The sequence below is a fragment of the Squalius cephalus genome, assembly GCF_949319135.1.
Source record: "Squalius cephalus genome assembly, chromosome: 14".
Lineage (NCBI taxonomy): Eukaryota > Metazoa > Chordata > Actinopteri > Cypriniformes > Leuciscidae > Squalius > Squalius cephalus.
The window spans coordinates 29,517,346-29,537,841 of NC_137135.1; the positions used below are offsets into that span (position 1 = coordinate 29,517,346).

At 36.5% G+C, this 20,496-nt stretch overlaps 1 protein-coding gene across 4 annotated transcripts in view; it reads right to left on the bottom strand.

The window, feature by feature from the left end:
- unc5a (unc-5 netrin receptor A) overlaps positions 1-20,496 on the bottom strand; it is a 185,143-nt gene that overhangs the window by 78,713 nt on the left and 85,934 nt on the right. For all 4 annotated transcript variants that reach the window (XM_079891978.1, XM_079891980.1, XM_079891979.1 and 1 more), the window contains exon 2: positions 10,117-10,338. In XM_079891978.1, the coding sequence (XP_079748104.1) occupies positions 10,117-10,338 (222 nt within the window). The remainder of the gene's footprint in view (positions 1-10,116; positions 10,339-20,496) is intronic.

Sequence of the window (20,496 nt, forward strand, 5' to 3'; positions counted from 1 at the left end):
TTTTCCCAATCCTGAAATGCATTTCCTCTTTTTGCTCCCATCACTGCCATTTTAATTGTGAAGTAAACAGCTCTCCGGGGCACTTCGCAGCCTCTCTACGGTGTCAATCTTCATTTCCTTCCACAAAAAGCAACACATCTTAATGGTACAGTATTGATAATCCATTGGTCTCCCAGTGCACAGTGAGAAAAATAAATGCTAGAATCAGTACCACAGGCATGTTGTTAGTCTAGATTGCATTCTGTGCAACAACAAGGGCATAGCTCTTGATCAAAAAGTAATTACTTATTAGCTGTAAGCTATGAACTGAGCTGAAATGGATTGTGGGAGAGCAGGCCGTGTGTGTACTGACTGAGACGAGCGGTTTTCTGTTGTGCCACACATTTCTTCTCAATGCAGAAGATTTGGGGTACGTCGGATCAGTGAATTAAGACAGCCATAATCAGACCTGAATAACAACTCTAACATCAGAACAGCCCTCTTTGAACCATTTCAACAACACAATGTTATGTAGAAAATGTGTAGGCTAAAAATACAGCATCTACACTTTCTTTATACAAATAATTTGATTCAAATTCTATATGAGAAGGTGTGAAATAAAACCTAATAATTTCCAGAGTTTTGCAGTAAATGAACACAATAACTTTTAAACTAAAGTTCTTTTAAACTAATTTAACAGTACGTACTGTACACTACAAGTTTGGGGTTGGCATGTTTCTTATGCTTACCAAGGCTGCATTTATTTGATCAAAAATACAATGAAAACTGTAATATCACAATTTACAATAGTTTTCTATTTTTAAAATGTCATTTATTCCTGTAATGGGTCCAGTCTTCAGTGTCACATGATCCTTCAAAATCATTCTAATATGCTGATTTGGTGTTCAAGTAACATCTCTATCAATGTTGAAAATGGTTGTTCTGCTTAAATGAATAGAAAGTTCGGTAACACTTCAGTTTAGGGTCCAATTCTCACTATTAACTAGTTGCGTACACTAGCATGCATTTTTCTAGGATATTGGCTGTTTATTAGTACTTATAAGGTACATATTAATGCCTTATTCTGCATGGCCATATTCTACCTCCCTTAATCCTACCCAATACCTAAACTTAACAGCTACCTTACTAACTATTAATAAGCAGTAATTGGGAGTTTATTGAGGCAAATTAATAGCTAGTTAATAGTGAGAACTGGACCCTAATCTAAAGTAAAGTAAAGCAGCCTGGTAACTTGTAAACAGGGAGCAGGCATTGAAACTGCACACCCTGATTTCCTAGAATTATAAAGAAGCCTGGAATCAGATTTCAAATGTGAGCATTTTGTAAAAAGCTTAACCATTTCAGTCAGCAATCTACATGATACTCATTGTAAGTGGTTTGTTTGTGGTCCGTGACATGACATCTGAACCTAAGATTAATTTAGGCCAATGTCAACAAAAACTGGTATGAGCATGCCCTTAAGGAAGCCTGATTTATAGGCAGTGATATTACCTTTAGTTTAGACTGTTTGCCTGTGCTCCATGTATAAACAGTCTCTTTATGAAGCATTTGCAGTAATGCAGATCCCCTGGCTGGTGCTGACCTGGCCAGGCCAGTTAATGGGGCTGTCTGCTTCTGGATTACTGGAGCTGTTGACCTTGCCATCTGCTCCTGATGCCTCAACGCCAAACACTCTCCCTGTCTACCATTCAGACAGGATGAAATACAATTCCCATTAAAGGGAAAGTTGCTAATAATGCCTTATCAATTAGCCCCATTGCTATTGATTGATGTCTAGCAGGTGGCACGAGGCGATTATGTTCATTTAGAGGTACACTGAATGTCCTCGCCTCCTACTCGTTCGTTTGATGCTCATTACAGCCCAGGCCGTATAGATACATCAGCTACTGACTAAATCAGGCCTCTAATAGGCCATTAAATGTGGTTTTATCACTGTTGAGTCTAATATTTGCATTTCTCCACTGTTACCAAGATGTTCTCAGATGTCTGATAATCTTCATTTGTTGTCTCTATGATATCTGCTGTAAAAGTTTGTATAATACGTAATCATACACACACTGCCGTTCAAAGTTTGGGGTTGCTAAGATTGTATTTTAGACTGATAATATTGTGAAACAATATTATTATTTGAAACAGTTATAAGTAACTGTTTTCTATTTTTATATATTTTAAAATGTAATTTACTCCTGTGATGGCAAAGCTGAATTTTCAGCATAATTACTCCAGTCTTCAGTGTCACATGATCCTTCAGAAATCATTCTGATATACTGATTTGCTGATAAAGAAAAATGTCTTAATTATCAATGTCGAAAACAGTTGTGCTTCTTAATACGTTTGTGGTAAGTGATATATATATTCTTCGTTTAATAAAAAATTTCAAAAGAGCATGCGTGTAATGATGTTTTACAATATTACTATTTTTACTGTATTTTTGATCCAACAAATGCAGCCTTGGTGAGCATACGAGACCTCTTTCTAAAACAAAATATTATACCAATCCCAAACTTTTGAATGATGAATCATTATTAAATAAAGCATTCAAATCATCATGCAGCCATATTCATAGTCATGTTTGACAGCCCTGATAGATAGATAATTATACATAATCAAATTTCTCTTACTATCTGCACATCAACTCTATAAGCACCTTTTCCAGGTAGTTTCAAAAATAACAATGAATAATAATGGGATTTCTCTGACTGGAACCCTGTTTTTTCTTCTTCTTTTCTGTTATTCAGAAAATGTAGGACCAGGAGGCCTGAGGTTTTAGAAAAATCTTAACGTGCCAAAGAATGGGTTCATTTAAATCAAAGACATTAGAGTTTGCATGAACTTAATTACACTGTTCTGAGAGTATGTGCAAAGGGTGGGAATAATTCTGACAGGTTTCTGAAAATTGCCCATAATTCATTTCACCTTAGGACATGCACTCACTCTCCTCTCCGACAAGTTAAACTATAGATCTATTTTTTTATATATGTTCCCCATATAATTCAGAAGGTTAAAAGACCACTGAATTTCACCTTTTCTACCTGAGATCTTGGCAGAATCCTGCCTCATCAATTAAAAGTGAATGTGCTAATCATCTTAGTTTGTCTGTAGGAACCCAGGAGCTTTACCAGAGAACAGTGAAAACAAGCTCAAAACGTTGGCACAGAGAAAAATCATACTTTGCTCATTTAACAAAATAAAAGAAGGGAATCAGTTCCAAAGGAACTTATTTAACTTAAACAAATTCACTTTCATTTGATTAAGAAAATATTAACAGAAATTCATGCAGCCAACTTGATTGAATGTTAAACTCTATTAAAAGTCTTGCATAATCAAAACCAGGATCTCTAAGAGGCTAATGGGAAAATTAATATAATACATCTCTACTAGTCAGTGAGATGTCTTATCAAAAGAACTCTCTCTAAAGAGACAAAAACATTTTTTTTGACAATTACTCTCAAAGTGTTGCCACAAATGACAGTGTAAGAGGGAAATAAGATGTTGTCAGGTATGACGGATTTTGTGAAATAAAAGCAATCAAGTTCAGTACCACATTGATCCTTATGAAAACCTTGTGAAGGCAACAAATCAAATATAATCACACAATCCGAAGCATTTGCAATCTTTCACCCATGTCTGAGACTACAGTGGATATTGCCATAATGGATCAGCCGGCATTCAGGTCTAGTCCATGCAAATCCACTGTCATCATTGATTTCTCTTTGAATGGATATGTCCTCATCTCTCCCGTCTTAGCTTATATTCCTCACACGAGAGGATGAGAAACCTGTGTGTGTGTGTGTGTATTAAAACAGGAGGGGAGAAGCTTTGAACTGGCCAGTGAAATACAATTGAGATAAGTTACTGGAGACAGGTAATGAGAACCAATAGACTCCCAGGAAAGAATCGATTGTGGACACTGATACACTGGAGAGGAAGGACAGATCGCTACATTATTCTTCATTCGAGAAAACTCTGCAGATATAAGGGAGACGTGCACCAAGCAGACAGATACCAAATAGTTGTCGATAACTTGATATTTGCAAACTAAAACATCCTTCAGTGAGATCAAACTGCCTCAAGGAACCGATGACTGAAACCCTGATAAGAATGAAGAACTCTGAGCGGTCTGAGTCTTAATGCTGAGGGCAGAAACATGATGAAGACTGTGACATTTTAAGTATTGATCGCATATGTAACATATTGATCTTGTGTGGTGGTTCTCATTAAGAAATGTCCATGTCATTTTTCACCCCAAAATTAAAAGACAAAAACAAAACTTTTTTTTTTTGAGACATTATATCTCTCATGCTCATTACCGTAATGCAGTAATAGAAAAATGATTTAGTCCAGACACAATGATTTCTTATTTAAATCAGCATTAATTTAAATATTGTATTATAAATACTACCATGATGGACAAATATTTTACAATTTAAATAAATATCTATAATGTACCCTCTGGTGCTCTTTGGTCATTTTTGAGAGATATATATTTAGATACATATTTATTTTTGCTTCATCGGAATGGTACGAAACTTGGTAAAGCTTTTGACACTTGTGAACGAACGAACGAACAAACATACACACACGATTCATATAAAATTATTTAAATAGTATTTTTGTGCATTTTTTATAACAATAAAAGTTCAATTCTATAACCTTTTTCATGTCACCAATAGTCTCATCTTTTAAAAGAAACCAAACTGAAGTCTGTGCTCCAAAGCATTCAATATTTATGACAGTTTAAGTTGGAAATTCCATTTTCAGTTCTATGCTCAAAAGTAAATAAATGGATTATAACTACTGCATAAATATAATTTAGTACCATAAAATCCCCTCAAAATACAAAATATTAAATTGAAAACTAAAAAAATATTACATTCATTTCATTGAAATAAAAATAAAAAATCTGTCATTTTTGACTGCCACACAAAATCCATTAAATTCCACAGATATCCTGTACCACATACTTGGTTTCTTGATTTTTGTCCTGTAGAATATTAAAGCACCCTTAAAACAAAATACAACTGCAATTAATTCCAGAGAATATATCTTTTATTTGATTAGTTTTATGTGTTTTTACTCAATATACAACTGAATAGATATACATGAATAAAATTGATATATATTATTAGCACAATGACACTACATAAGACACAACATCCATACAACACTGATTTCTTTTGCACATGAGCAGGCAAGACAAGTGGAACTACTTTGTGCTCTCCGCTTCAATGAGCTGACATATGTTTGAGTTGTTTTTCTAGTCAAAAGGAAAAGTCAGAAGTCTTCTTTACTTAGTTCCCAGCTCTAACTTTGAGCCAGACTTTATGAAACTACACAGGAGACTATGCTTCCCGCTGCTCGCCTTTCAAAACACTGCTGACAGCACAATGTGGAAGTTGGAAGAGATCAATGTGGGTACCTTCGGAAACCTATACCATTGGACATCTGTTTGTCCTTCATCTCTGGCCAAACACTGGCCATTCATCAGCAACACAGAGGCAAGGGGAATGGGGTGTCATGTTGAGACCTTGTACTGTCTCACTGCTGACAACGGATTGTATTCAAACAGAATGACAGTTACTGAAGTCATGCAATGCTTCAGCTAACACACTGCAAAATATTCTTCTTCAGTATTTCCAACGCTATCTCACGACCAATTCGTACGAATTCGTATGAGTGAGTATGAGGTGGCTAATCGTACAAATTCGTACGACCTCAGTCATGCGATTCGTCTAAACCTCAGTGATGGGTAGGTTTAGTGGCGGGGCGATATGTGAATTATCAATATATCAACTGTGAGATTTTGGGCTGTGTTGGGCCCTTTTCCTAAAAGAAAACATGCACAATTTACCTTTAAGTGTTTATTTCATTGCACTTCTTTACTTCTTTAGATTTCAATTACAATATCTTTAAAGGCTGTTTTCTCAAAATCTTTTTTCATATGCACTGAGCCAGAAATACTTTTACAGTTTTATATATTCTATCTAAAGCATTTTACAGAGGGGTTTGTTTATATATAATCTGCCTGATTTTACACTCTAAAAAATGCTGGGTTGTTTCATGTTTGAGTCAAATTTGGACAAACCCAAAAATTGGTTTAAACCTAGGTTTCAACGGTTTAATATAACCAAACAGTTGGGGTTGGCAGTTAACAGTATTTTCTGTATTTATGTAATGATAAAGAAGTTATCAAAGATTTCTTCTGTAAAAACCTAATATGAAACCTAATAAAATTCTATAGATGTCAACAAAATGAAACAAGAATTTTAAACCTGGCTTTACCCAATGTTTAAATTTCTGTTCTGGAAATATATGCAAATTAGTGCATATTTAATTAGATAATGCCTATTTTGCATATTTAAACATAACATTTCAGAAAACTTTTAATTAATTATTTTTATTTTTTTATTTTTTTTGGGCAATTCTTAATGTTATCAACATTAAGGGGAAAGTATCTATTTTTAATTAATTTAGTTTTTTTTTTTTTTACCCTATTCACTGTCTTGTCTGATATTAAAATATTATATAAAAAAAAATTACAGAAAAAAAAAAAATCAATCATACAGTATTTTTGGCAGTACAGGGAAAAGCAACATTGCAATGGACATTCAAATCTGACAAAACTCTCCGTTGTTTTTAATATGTTGTGATCTCGTAAACATGGTCTGAAGTGTCAATCTTAGTTCCTTATATTAAAATATGACATTTAATTTTTTTACAGAAAAACACAAACAAACTTGATAATATTTTTGCCAGTCCAGGGAAAAGAAACATTGCAATGGCCATTAAAATCTGACAGAACTCTGTTGCTTTTAATATGTAAACATGTAAATATCTTGTAAACATGGTCTGAAGTGTCATAATCTTAGTTTCCAGTGGGCAAAACATACACTAAGTAAGTGATGTAGGTGACAGTCAAACAGACTAACCGACTGAATGAAGAATGTGCGTGTGCATTCACAATGAGACTCACCGCTAAATAAATAAACACAATGTACTGTCTGACAAAAGAAACTGAAATGCTAATAGTCTAGCGTGTGTGTGCATGTGTTATAGACAGTTGACAGGAGTTTATGCCTGTCTGCTCTAATACCTAGCGGCACATCCTCCATCTTAAGAAATGCGACATTCCTCTGAAAATTGTTGCAGCTCCTCCGCAACATGTCATCCTCACGTCAGCTCTCCCAATCAGCTGTCATGCTGTGAATTGGAGGTTTTAAGTAACAGATCACTTCTGAATCCTAGCACACGCGTGACGTGCATCCCTATGCCCCTACACTGCCTCTGCCAAGGAGCGTCAAACAAACACACAAACATCCGAGCCGTACCCGCCTCCTCCTCCGCAGAGAACCAGGGGAAGACGCTGAACAGGAGAGACGGAAAGCCCTTTAGGAAATTCTTTTATTCTATTGACGCAAGGAACAATACTTGTAGGAAGCTGAGCTGAGTGCTTGTCAGCAGATCCTAATCAATCATGAGATGAGTAAAATAACAGAAAACACTGTGTCCACAAAATAACAGGTAAAGCTGAATAAAACAAATCAGCCACATCTCCGGCTACATCGCTTAAACCGCTCTCTGAGGGGAGAGTGTGAGTAAACCTCTGAGGAATTACAAAATAAAACGGTCTTCAAAATCATGAAACGAATAGGAAACTGCAGAGAAACCATGCTGGACTTGTTTGAGGGAATTGGCACTTTCATTGTTTTATAACAATAAAAAAAAAAAACGGTGTTCTCGGAAACGCGGCCACAATTGGCTTGTTGCTTTCATAAAATAAGCCGCAGTTAGAAACAAATTAAACCCATGTTCAGTAATAACTTACATTTATAAATAACAACAAACAATTCTTCTGCCAAGTACTATAAGCCATTAGAACGACCACAGGGACCACTTATAGTTGCCAAGAAAAACAGAATCTAAACACATTAATATAGGCTGTCTCAATCCATCTCTAGTACAAAAGTATGTTGTCAGTCATTTTTAGTTCTATCGTTAAAATAGTTTAAAGCACTGAAACATCGTAAAACAACAGTGAGCATCAAAAGATGATCAAAATCCATCCAGTCACAGAATCCTATCCATACGGCGTTAGCATTATGCTAAGCTATTAGCAATACACGAATGCTACTGAAAACACACACACAAAGGAACCACGCACATATTAAAGAAACCGTGATATGCAATGTTATATTAAATTCAAAATACATGAACATGTTTTCATGTATAACAATTACACGGTAGCTGTTTAATCGATTAAAAGTTGTCTCAGCCAATGAAATGGCTTTGATCAGGAAGGGTCATATGATTCTGCAGGGGACAGAATCTTGCTTGACAACAGAACTGGTGGAAACCAAGTTAGAAATCTGGCAACAGCTGTTTGAAATCTAATTACAGTGTTAACAGCATCAAACATTTAAATTAATGGTACTATTACAATTAAAGTAACACAACCACAATAAATTGAACAGATAAAAAAGGGGAAAAAACGATGAACTAAAGGTTTTAAATTTAAATAAAAAAATGTTGCACCAATATGTAATTATCTACACCAGTGCAGTATCCATGATCAGACTATAGCGGTACAGGTCATTTCGCGCAGCCCTGCCAAATTAAAGGTAATGTCTTTGGTCATTGCACGTGATAAGATGCCTGTGTAATTCTGGGGCTGAGCTTATGGAACGAGCTGCTTCCATTTATTAGATCATCTATTCTTTCCAGCATTTAGGAACTTGCTGAAAGCTCATTTAGCATTGGCAGCTTATAACAGGTAATCTCTATGTGGTGTATGTGATGTTTGATTTGTTAATACGCATGTTTTATATGTTTTCCTTTTATGTAAAGCACTTTGGTCAACCTTGGTTGTTTTTAACAGTGCTATATAAATAAACAAGACAAGCTAAGCTTTCAATGCGTTTATTTATCAGGGGCGCACCTTTTTAATAGGGTGACAATCCATTATTTAAGGCCACATTTATTTATTTATAACATGACTGTAATCATTGTGTCCCATGGCAAGCCTAATACTTATAAATTAGTGTGCCAAGTTTATAGAATAAGCTTTGACCTTTATGTAGCTTGCAGCCTACGGCTGATCTAAATTATTATTATAAATAAATATAACAGCCTTGTATAATGCAGCTATTTCTGTAGTTTTATAAAAGCTTTCACTTTGTGCATAGCAACATCTGGTTAAATCACTGGAATGCAAAGGATTTTGGCTTTATTATTAAATAATATTATTTAACTAGATTCTAAAACTGACATTTGTTGAAGTTCAATTATTAAAAGAGGCCTTTTTTTTTTCAATTTTCAAACTTCTTTAGTGTAATGCTGCTGTTTAAGCATGGAAAAAAGTCTGCAAAGCTACAAAGCACAAAGTCCACTTCAAAGAGAGTTATTCGCCTTGAAGGTGGCCTTGAGTTTTCTTCCATGAAAGTGCATGTCACAATATTCCTCATTTAAATAATTCGTGCCCCAAGTCATACACTGCAAAAAAAAAATAAAAATAAAAAAAGATAATAATAAAAAATAAAAAAGGGGCAAGGCCTGATTCAGTTGCGTTAGCAGTATTGAAACTTGTGAAACAAATCGGTTGACCAATCACAACACACGTGTCCAGCCGACCAATTAGAGCACACTGCGCTTTCGGAAGGAAGGGCTTCATCTGTGTTTCTGACAGACTGGGAAGGGAGATGCTGCAATAATGTAAAAGCATGAAAACCTTTACTAGTAGACCCCAAAAACAAAATCTTTGAAAGACTTCTTTGAAAGAAAAGGGGCATAATATGGACTCCTAAATATATCCACTTCTGCTACAAAAGCTAAAAAGAAAAATCAAAGCTAAGCCAGCCATTCACGACACACAGTGCACTTCAGCAACAGACCAATCCTGGAGCAGAAAGCCAACTCTGTTCATGATATGGGCAAAAGGTATTTTCGAAATTGCCTTAAAGGAAGCCCTTGTATTTTGGTACTATACTACAAAAAGAAGAAAGGGCATCAGATCTAGAAAGCATCTTTTAGAGACACTCCTGTTCTCCAGTGTCATTTTATAAATGCTGCGGGTCAGCCGGCTTTATTGTCGACCTCAAAAAGAGCATTGAGAGGGTCTACCTGTGGCAGGGTCCACATCACGCTCGATCAAGTGCTGATCCTGGTGAACCCATTCCCCGTTGCACTTGAAGTAGATCTGAGTGGCAGGGGTCGAGCGGCAGGTGAGGGTCACGGGCTTGTTCTTCACGATATAAACATCATCAGGCTCCACCAGGAAGTGTGGCAGCAGGTCGGAGAAGGCCGCAGGAAGTGGATGTGTTACAGTGACCGCATGCTCTCCACCTGTGAAAGCAAGCCAGAGAAAACTTTAGAGACAGGTTGTGCTTGTTCAGATGCCTAAAACCTTTTAGTAGTGCAAAGAGATAATGAGTGTATCTGATTTAATTTCACACTCCGAACCCCGTGAGCGGACAGATTGCTTTTGACACGCACCTGAGCGCAATGCTAATCCTGTGCATCCGTATTTAGTAGAATACAGACATGCTGCCAACCACAGCTGACAAAACGTCTCCGCTAAAGCAGGTCTGAGAAATAATGCTAATGACGTGATCTTAAAAGGGCTTGCTTTTCCTTGAGTGGCATGGGTTTGTATTTCAAGACAAAGTAGTTTTGAATGGACTGCTCATGTGGGCGGGCTGTGATGTCATGACACGGTGAAGAATTAACTCATGAATATTAATAGTTGCACTGACTGGCTAGGTTTGATAAATATTGTAAGCAACTTACATCACAAAGAAGAACTGATCTGAAATTTTTATTTCAATAATTTAACATCAAATTATGGAGAATAAATGCAACAAAAAACAACATTGTCGATATCAAATTTACTGTAATTAAATACACATAAATGCAAGCACAATATTGTCTATTTGCACAGTCATTTGTGAGTTCATTTTCAAATCATAACAGGAATTTGAAAAAGAAACCTATTAGTTCCCATTCAAACTCAAACTATATTTTAATCACAAAGTAGATTTCAATTTGAAATTTCATTTCATTTCAAAGCATTAACATTGCTTCTGTTTGCTTCAATTTGACTCGAGCAAAAACACACTGCAGAAAATAGTATCAACAAAATTGATCATGTAAAAGATTACATTTAATCATAAATGATTTACACCTGGAGTCCCCAAATACTTTTTTTGAATGACATGTGATTAAATAGTTAGTTAAATAGATGCAATCAATTCTCACAAGATTAAAAAGTGTTAAATAAAAAAATATATATATCTATTAACTATACATTTAAATGTATAATAGATTTAAATAAGAGTTAAATATCAGTCAATTCAAGACAATTTTTTTTAGGTAAAAAAAAAAAAACCTGAACATGCTCTATTATACTACAAATAAATAAATTAACAGCAAAATATACTGAGCAGATAAAATAAACAGAAAAATTAGGATTTAAAATGAAATCTTAAAAATGTGATAACAGCAACATTGCTGCTTGCTTCAGTTTGACAGAAAAAAACACGCTGTAGAAAATAATATCAATGATATTTTCGGCATGTACAAATTCATTAATTTAAACGCTTCAAAATTCCATTTTTTTTATGGAGGACACATGATGAAATACTTTACAATCAATCATTACAAGATAAAAAATGTCATTATCTACCGTTGTTTTGAGAAAATAAAAAGGTATTGCAGTCTATTTATAACAGGTTTAAATGATCAGATTTAGAACAATTTTCAGTTGTTATGGGCTTAAAAAAGAGAGGTTCAAGAGCCCCTAAATGTGTCTTATTTTCTCTTGAAAGAGACATGCTACATTCCACCCCACACAGAAAAACAATGTGATAGTGTGTAAGAGAGCGAGCCCCCTTGTTAAGAGGCTGAGTAAAAAGCTTCTGAGTAGTATGGCCTTGTCAGGGTTTGCCTACAGCGATGCTGAATCCCGTCTCTCCTCTCTCTGCTGTTAATCACAGCCTTTTAAGATCAGAGCTGATGGACTGCAGGCCATAAATCCCTCTTGCTGAATGACCACGGCACTTCAAAAACATGCTCGGCGGGCCCTGTATCCAGAGCTTTAACTCAACTCTTTATTACGCCCAGACTGAATGCAGTGACGTGAGTGCCAGCCATTCACTGACTGACGGCCCCCATTGCAAATTGGACGCATTAAATGTGATACGAACTGGCTCTTTATTCCGACGGCCCTCGGTAGCGCGACGAGATCAGGTGAGGAGTGCGTCCTGCTGTTTACGGATCACAGATCTGCCTGACTTTGTGGGTGGAAATGTTTCTCCCCCGTGTGGATTTATGGAAGCAGCGCAGAGGCGGTTGGATTCGTAAATGTGCGGAGATATTCAATGAGAAATCATCATTAATCAGAGCTTGGCCCTGCGACGTGCGGGAGAATGATTCTTTTACGCGGCGTGGAAACGGAGCGCTACCCTATCAGTAATTTTGTTGATTCATTTGTTAGCTGCAATGTTTTTCTGGTCTTTGTAATTAAGAATGAATTGCTAATTTATCCTTTTCCGCCCACAATCCAGAGCAATCAAGCAGCCTCGGCTCGCTGTTTATTCCCTCTTCATACTGGTGGTCCCACACCATTGTGCATCATACACAAACATACACACTACATGTCTGATAGCCTTCAGGACTGAACTCAATTTTTAAAGTGATCACTTTTAATAATGAGTTATTCCCTCGGCATTTTTCTCTTTACAGTGTTTTGGTTTTTAGGCCCCATGGAAATGCTTGTTTAGTGCAAATAAATTGCTTGCATATAGATTAGATTCAAAGCAAATACACAAAATCAACAAAACTCCAATTTTGATTTCATGAGGTAAGGGAGCAAAAAAAAAAAGAAAAGAAAAGAAAAGAAAACTAACAACCTTGGAATGCTTGCCCAGGAGCATATCAGCAGTAAATCACCATCATTTTTGGAAAAGGGCTAGATCAGGTGCGAATGATATTTAATTATATTAGACTGCAAGTTAAGAGTGTGTTTTTTAACCTACCGACACAAACAGAGGTTGCGTCCGGCTGAGGTGATAACCATAGCAATGACAGATTGCTTGAACGCTTGCGGTGAGGATTAGTATGGAACGGTGCATCAATGTAGCACAATGTTATAGATTTACATTTCACAGGCAGGTTTTGTTTAAGCCTTTCGGAGAGCTAATGTTTGACTAACTGTAGGATGCCAAAACTGTGTTGAGTGAGATGGCATTGTTTTGAGGGCATCCCCCTGAACCCCCCTAGCAAACTCAATTTTGGGAGCTTTGTATAAACCCTGCACACACACAAACAATTTTTTTTAAATCACCTACAGCATCTTTAGCATCTTTTGTTTATCTTCGGAAAACAAATTAAGATACTTTTATTTCTGTCCCTCCATTGACAGCTACACAACTACCACTTTGACGCTTCAAAACGTTCGTTAAGAGATCGTAATACTAACCATATGAATTCTGAGGAGACTCGATCGCTTTACATGATGAACAGATTGAATTTAGGCTTGTATTCACATTTGAACATTGATCAGCGAACATAAACAGAAGCTCAACTGAACCTGCTAGATTGGTAAGAACAAACCTCTTGTGGAAGCTCAAGCGTGCTGCGTAACACGAGAATGAACCTCATTGGTTCTCGCACGTCAAGCAAAAATGCTTGAGCTTCCGTTTACCACAACTGATGTGCGAGTTGATGAATGTTTATATGTGAATAAAAGCCTAAATCCAATCTGTTCATTATATAAAGTGATTGTGTCTCCTCAGAATTTTTTGTAAAGCGTCAAAGTGTCAGTTGCGTAGCTGTCAACGGAGGGACAGAAAGCTCTCAGATTTCATCAAAAATATCATCATTTGTGATTCGAAGATGAACGAAAGTCTTAGGGGCTTGGAATGACATGAGGGTGAGTAAATGATGAAATAATTTATTTTTGAGGGAACTATCCCTTTAAGCAACCATAAACTACGTAGAAAGGTGGTCACAAGGTCACATTCAGATAATTAAGCACATTTTTGTGGACTGTGATATTCACAAAATAATTATCAATAGCTGGAAGACTGCGGTTTATGACATTTTCTATCACAACGGGCCTGGGGCACTAAGAGCAAAAAGCACATCTCTACTAGTGAAACACCAAGACTAAAGCTGACCTTTCCAGCACCTTCCTCATCTCTCCTGCAGAAAACCACAACCCAGGTCACGCAGGTAGCATTAGCCCAAGTAATAAACGTCAGCCTCCACACAAAGACATTACCCAGCCTCGCCAGGCCTGGTGCAACACGTCATAATAATGCTGCTCTGCTCATTTCCTTTTGTCATTTTACGTGGTGTGCTGACTTGCTAATTCATCAGGGTGAAATACAGTGAAGAGCAAAGCTACGGCTATTGAACCTCTGCTAATGTATCGTGTACGTGTTAAACTCTTAATAAAAACTAAATGTTGTGTGTCCAATGAAGGACATACATCACTTTCCAGTTTCGCCCCCCTCTGTTACATTACATTTTGTGCTACGACAGACACGTAATTTATCTTACAGGGACATTCATTTATTAAAAACATGCTCAAATGAATCGGGAATTCAAGCCGTTCTGTTGCGAGCAGAGGATGGTGCAATCAAGGCAATTACGGCAGGTCAAAATGGCTTTCTTTCTGCTGATGTACAGTAAGACCAGGCGCCCATGGGATGTGGTCCATCTGATGAGCCTTAATTTGGCACTGTGATGATGGCCATTAGCTACTCCTTGGTGACCTTTTCAACAACATGCGAGCTTGGAAAACCAGCAGGCAGACCTGGCCAAATCAAGACTGAGGTGAGATGCATGACTATCATAAATTAGGTGTCAAACTGTTCACATCCGTTTTTCCTATTAGTCTCAAAGGTTTTAGGCTGTATTGGACAAAATAGAGATGTTTTTTTTTTCCCAACATTTCAAAGTATTGCTATATTTTATCCTCACAATACTGAAATATCCCCACATCAAGAATCCATCTTTTTCCTCATAATATATTAAAGTAAATATATAAAGTAAAGCAGGAAATTCAGCTCTATTCCACAATCAGAAATATAAGTAAAACCTTTTTTAATTGCAATACAATGATCTCTCAAAACAAGAAACTGGATATCATATCAACAGAGAAAGAAATTTACTCCAAGAGTTACTTTGAATTAAAAATAATTAAATCAATTAAGAAAGCCATTCTAGAAAAGAAAGCCTCAGGAAACTGGTGGTGAGAAAAATCTAATAAAAAGAAAAAACATAAAAATGAAATTTAAGTTGCATTACTTATGGTATAATGCAAATGTACTTTATTTTGACAGTTTCCAACAGTTATATTCCCAAATGCTGTATCCACATATGAAAAGCTGTAATTTATTTTGTGTATTAATGCAACAGGATCTGTTTTATGTGTCAAAACGCAAAACTGAATAAATGAACATGGTTGTAATTCTACATAAACAATTAATAGCAGGAGGTAAAACCACCTTCCCCATAAGCTTGAAAATGAGCCTGTACCAATCCCCACACTTGCCATCTTGGCCACTTGAGAATGTGTGCATGTGACAGGAAATAAGTGTGTCCCAGGTCTGAAAAATGCCAAAGCTCAGTGCCCTTAATGCACACTATATCCACACTATTTATAACACTGCAGAGCGGTATTTGAGGCTAAGCGTATCCCATCATTCATCATGTTCAGGGACTCATGCGCCCTGAAATTGCGAGATTTTAGAGGAAAGCTTTCATATAATTTGGTGGTAAACTGTAAAGTGTTGCACATTTTCCTTACACAGAGATGATGTGCATGTAATAAAATGTCAAATTAGATGCAACACAATTAAATTGTGTTGTTTGTTACACAGAGTCTACTAAACAGACGTTTAAAAGTTTATTTTAAAATGCAAAGTATTGAAAATCAAAATGTGTAAAAGCTCTGTAAAAACACCTTTACTTGCATGTTGGGCCAAATATAGGGAAATGTGTCAAGTGATCAAGAGCAAATACTGCACGTGTGGGAATTGGAACAGGCCCAATGTTTTTACTTCTTTTGGGGTCCTGATCCTCCAAGTTCAAGAATCCTCAAGAATTTGCCTGATCAAAAATAAAAAAATTAAAATCTAAATTCAAGTCACTCCAAAGACTAATAATTGATCACAAAACAATACAGACTTTTGTCTTCTGTCTTTTTTATTTTTAGTATACAGTATTTATACAGTATTTAAAACTGTATTAAAATTAAAGGAAAACACTGACTTTTTGTGACTAGCTTATTCACTGTATCCCCCAGAGTTAGATAAGTCCATACATACCCTTTTCATCTCTGTGCGTGCCGTAACTCTGTCTGACGCACCCACCGCTAGCCTAGCTTAGCACAAAGACTGGAGGTAAATGGCTCCAGCAAGCATACTGCTCCCAATAAGTGACAAAATACCGCCAACATTTTCCTATTTACATGTTGTGATTTTGTCACTTATTGGGAGCAGTATGCTAGCTGGAGCCGTTTACCTCCAGTCTTTGTGCTAAGCTAGGCTAGCGGTGGGTGCGTCAGACAGAGTTACGGCACGCACGGAGATGAAAAGGGTATGTATGGACTTATCTAACTCTGGGGGATACGGTGAATAAGCTAAAGTCCCAAAAAGTCAGCGTGTTCCATTAAGGTCACATTTGAGAAAAGAAAAAAAACAACTGATGAGAACCGTCACACCTCAGAAATGTTTTTCAATTTAAATTTATAGAAGAAAAATTGGAATGAGAAAAAGTCCAGCTCAATTAAAAGAAAAAAATAAATAGTCTTTTTCTTTCAAGACAGTAAAATTACAGGTCATGTCAACTGCCCATGTGTGACTTACAAAGTTGTATTTTTAAACAGCTGGCTCGGAGGAGGGCACCTTTACATCTTTAATGGACAAAACTGCGTGGGAAGATTTCACGTCTGTTAACACGCGTTCCAGCTAATGATAAAGTTAAATCCTTTATTCATGAGAGCATATTCTAGCCATGCAAAGCTTCAAATTAAAGTCATTCTGTTAGGCTGATTGATGAGCTTCCCACGCTTATGTTGTTATAGAGTTTAATATATTCATCACTCTCTTTGCACTTATTTCATATTCATGCACGCGCACACACACGCACACACACACACACACACACAAAGAAGAATAACAACTGCCAGTCCATGCTTAACTGCCTCCTCATGGATCAATGCACAAATGAAGTAAACACTACATAATGGTTAACATTTGAATTTGAAATCTGATATTACACACAAATAATATCTAATGGATACGATCTTGTGCGAAATCTGATAATGCACTTTCTCATCCCTGAACATTATATCAGCAAAGAAACAAATTTATACAAGCGAGATATTTCTGTCACAGCCATAGAAATGTGTCAGTTCAATAATAAAAAAAAACACTACTAAAATTACATTTTCTCATGCAAACGCCGACAGCAGTAGATGCAATTCATAATGTTCTCAGACCATGAATAATGAATCTAACTGAACAAATTCATTTAAATATACTGCATGAAAAGCACAGTTGTTTGTTATGTATCTCTCAAAGTACTGCCATGCTGAGCATCTGACCAATCAAAACCACACTGCAAAGAACCAATGAGACCAATCAGAACCATGATCAGAGCGCATCTGCAAGACCCAGAGTAAACCAAATAAACGCCATTCCCCTTCTCTGATCTGATGTGTGACATGCTGGCATTTGACTTCACAGGCAAAATCTTCTGATAACTAGGACCAAACATGAAGATTCTATCAGCTAAATTGGAATAAAACTGCGTCGGACTGTAAATATGGTCTGGTTGTATAGCACTGCACGCAATGGTAGAAAAGGTCATGTAAGGTCTCTCTTCATCGGCCACTCTTTCGTCGCCTGCCCTTTCCAAGCCAATTAAAGTCCTTTATCAGTTCTTTGTCCCTCAAGCAACCGTTGAGCAATCACCCGGCATAATTTAAAATCACAATGATGAACGGCAGCTGTAATGCATTTTATGATGTCATCACCTCTTTACAATGTCATCAGAAATTAATTTTATTAAAATTACTATGCAGATTATTAAGTCATTTCATGTGCCAGTAACTTAACAACATAACCATGGCGACGGTGGCGGATACAAAGCGTTGATACGGGCCTACATTTTGAAGGAAATTAATTTTCTCGATTCCATTTATCATAGCAATGGGGCCACAAAACAGGCATCTACACTTCCAGGTTCTTCAAGCAAGAAGCTTTCAGCAGCACTGTGTTTCTAATGATCTCATTAGCATGGCATTATGCAATAAAGTTAATTAATTTAACTAAAGCCATTTTAAAGCGACTCCCATGGTTTAAACTGAAGCTATACTGTATGCAGTACATAGGCTTTAACAAAAACTGTTTCAAACTGTTTTATTCAGTATTTTAATTAATTTGTCCAACATAACAGATCGCAACAATCTCCAAACTTGACAAATGTGTCACAAAAAAAGCTAAATGTCTTCTTTATTGCTCAAACATAACAGTATTTTCTTTGCACTAGGTGTAAATAGTTGTTAGATGCGATTTATACTTATACTTAAAATAGCGGCAGATACATTTCAAATATTCTCTTAAATTTGTATTTAAAATAAATGCCTCTCCCAGCTGATATGCAATGGGAAAGAGCGTTAGCGCCACTCGCCTTACTCTCCACACCACGAAGTATGTTATCAGCAGGATTTCTTTTGTAATTTTGTCTGGCTCAATCAGACAGTGGTGGGCAGAGTTAGTGTAAATATCCTCTGCCAACAAAGGGGACACTCCATTATTTTATACATTATTTTAGTCAAATTATACTTCTTGACCCACTTATCTAGATCAAGCCCAAATCTTGGAAATAGTAATTCAAATCAATGAATCTGCAATTAATTTATGTACCTCCTTGTAAATGCAGCGCATTATATACATATATATATAATTTCACCTGAAAATGTTGCATTCTGGTGAGTGAGAACTACGCTGTTTTGTTTAATGTCCTAGTGATTGATAACAGATATTGGAACATAGGCAGCACAGTCTAGACAGGAAATGGTGTTGTCCGAGGCCCTGACTGATGCCTGTTTACCACCAGAAAACAAATATTTGCTCTACCATGAGTCCAGGTTTAGTGGAAATATTTCCATCCACAGCCTCTCTTCTCCCAAAAAAGAACACACTGCGTCTCACATCGCAGGCGACATACACCTCGCCTATATGTGACACATTCAGACAACATCCTATTTTTGCATCATGCACAAGGTAGTGTTTGTGTCAAATTAAACAGTTAAATCTCAAGGGGAGCATAAACTGTCACCAGTTTGGAATTGTATAATGTTCTGATTGTACGCTTCAAATGATAAACCACAGATATATGAGCTTCTGTATGCAAAGTGAATTCTTATAGATTGACTGGACTTCCAGTACCTTAGCCAGGCTCAATAGTAAAGGGCCCAGGCCAGTATCTGAGCATTGTAGATCACTTTACAGAATTTGTACATGGGCCAGTGTTACAGTATCTTACATTTCACTCATGTATGCACTTTTATGCTTCAGAAACAAACACAAACAATCTCCTTTAGAATGGGTAATGACAGTAATATAGGTGTATAATTTCCAGCTATATCCCATGGTTAATATATTATTATTTATGTTTGTGGTAGTGGTGTCAGAAAAAAGGTAATTACATTTTGATGGATTAATTACATTGCAAGCTTTCACAGCGTATTCTGGGATATGGTGAATACAAAAGAAATACATCCACAAATGACCAGCTGGCTGCATGCAGGGCTGACTTAAAATAGCCAAGATATGCAAATTAAGAGAGAACAAACGCAATCTAGTAATGGGTTTGCTTTTCTTTCTTTTTTTTTTCTTTTTTTTTTTGTAGTTGCCGGGTCTGTCTTTCTCTCTCTCTCTCTGAACCATAATGTATTGTAGAGGAATGGTTTTGATTTACCCATCAAAACTAATTCGCTCATTAAGCTCATTTGAATCTGTTAAAAGGTCCAATCTGCAATTACCAAAACAGCACTGTGGTAATTGGTCTGCTCAACATACAAATTAGCTATTAACTGATATTTGTAAACAATGGAAGAGGTCAGTATAATGTGGTATCACTTGTATGTGTAAATGTAAATCGATTGAAGGCATCTATTGTACTATTTTTAATAGAACACAATAAATAGGTTGTCATACATAATAAGTAGACCTAAAATAACAAAATTAATGTACATTTGCATTCATGGCAGATGCTACTGCATTCATTGCATTCGAGGGTCAGTGTTTCAGCAAATCCTGCTTTACTCGTAAATACTCACACACTCTTACAGTCAGACTAAAACTATCAGAGATCTCAAAGTAAACTTCAGCCCTCCTAACATCTTTTGAAAGGATGTGCAAATGTCCTCTTTCCGAACACAATAAGCATCACTGATGTGTAAACGTGGACAGACCTGCCTGATAT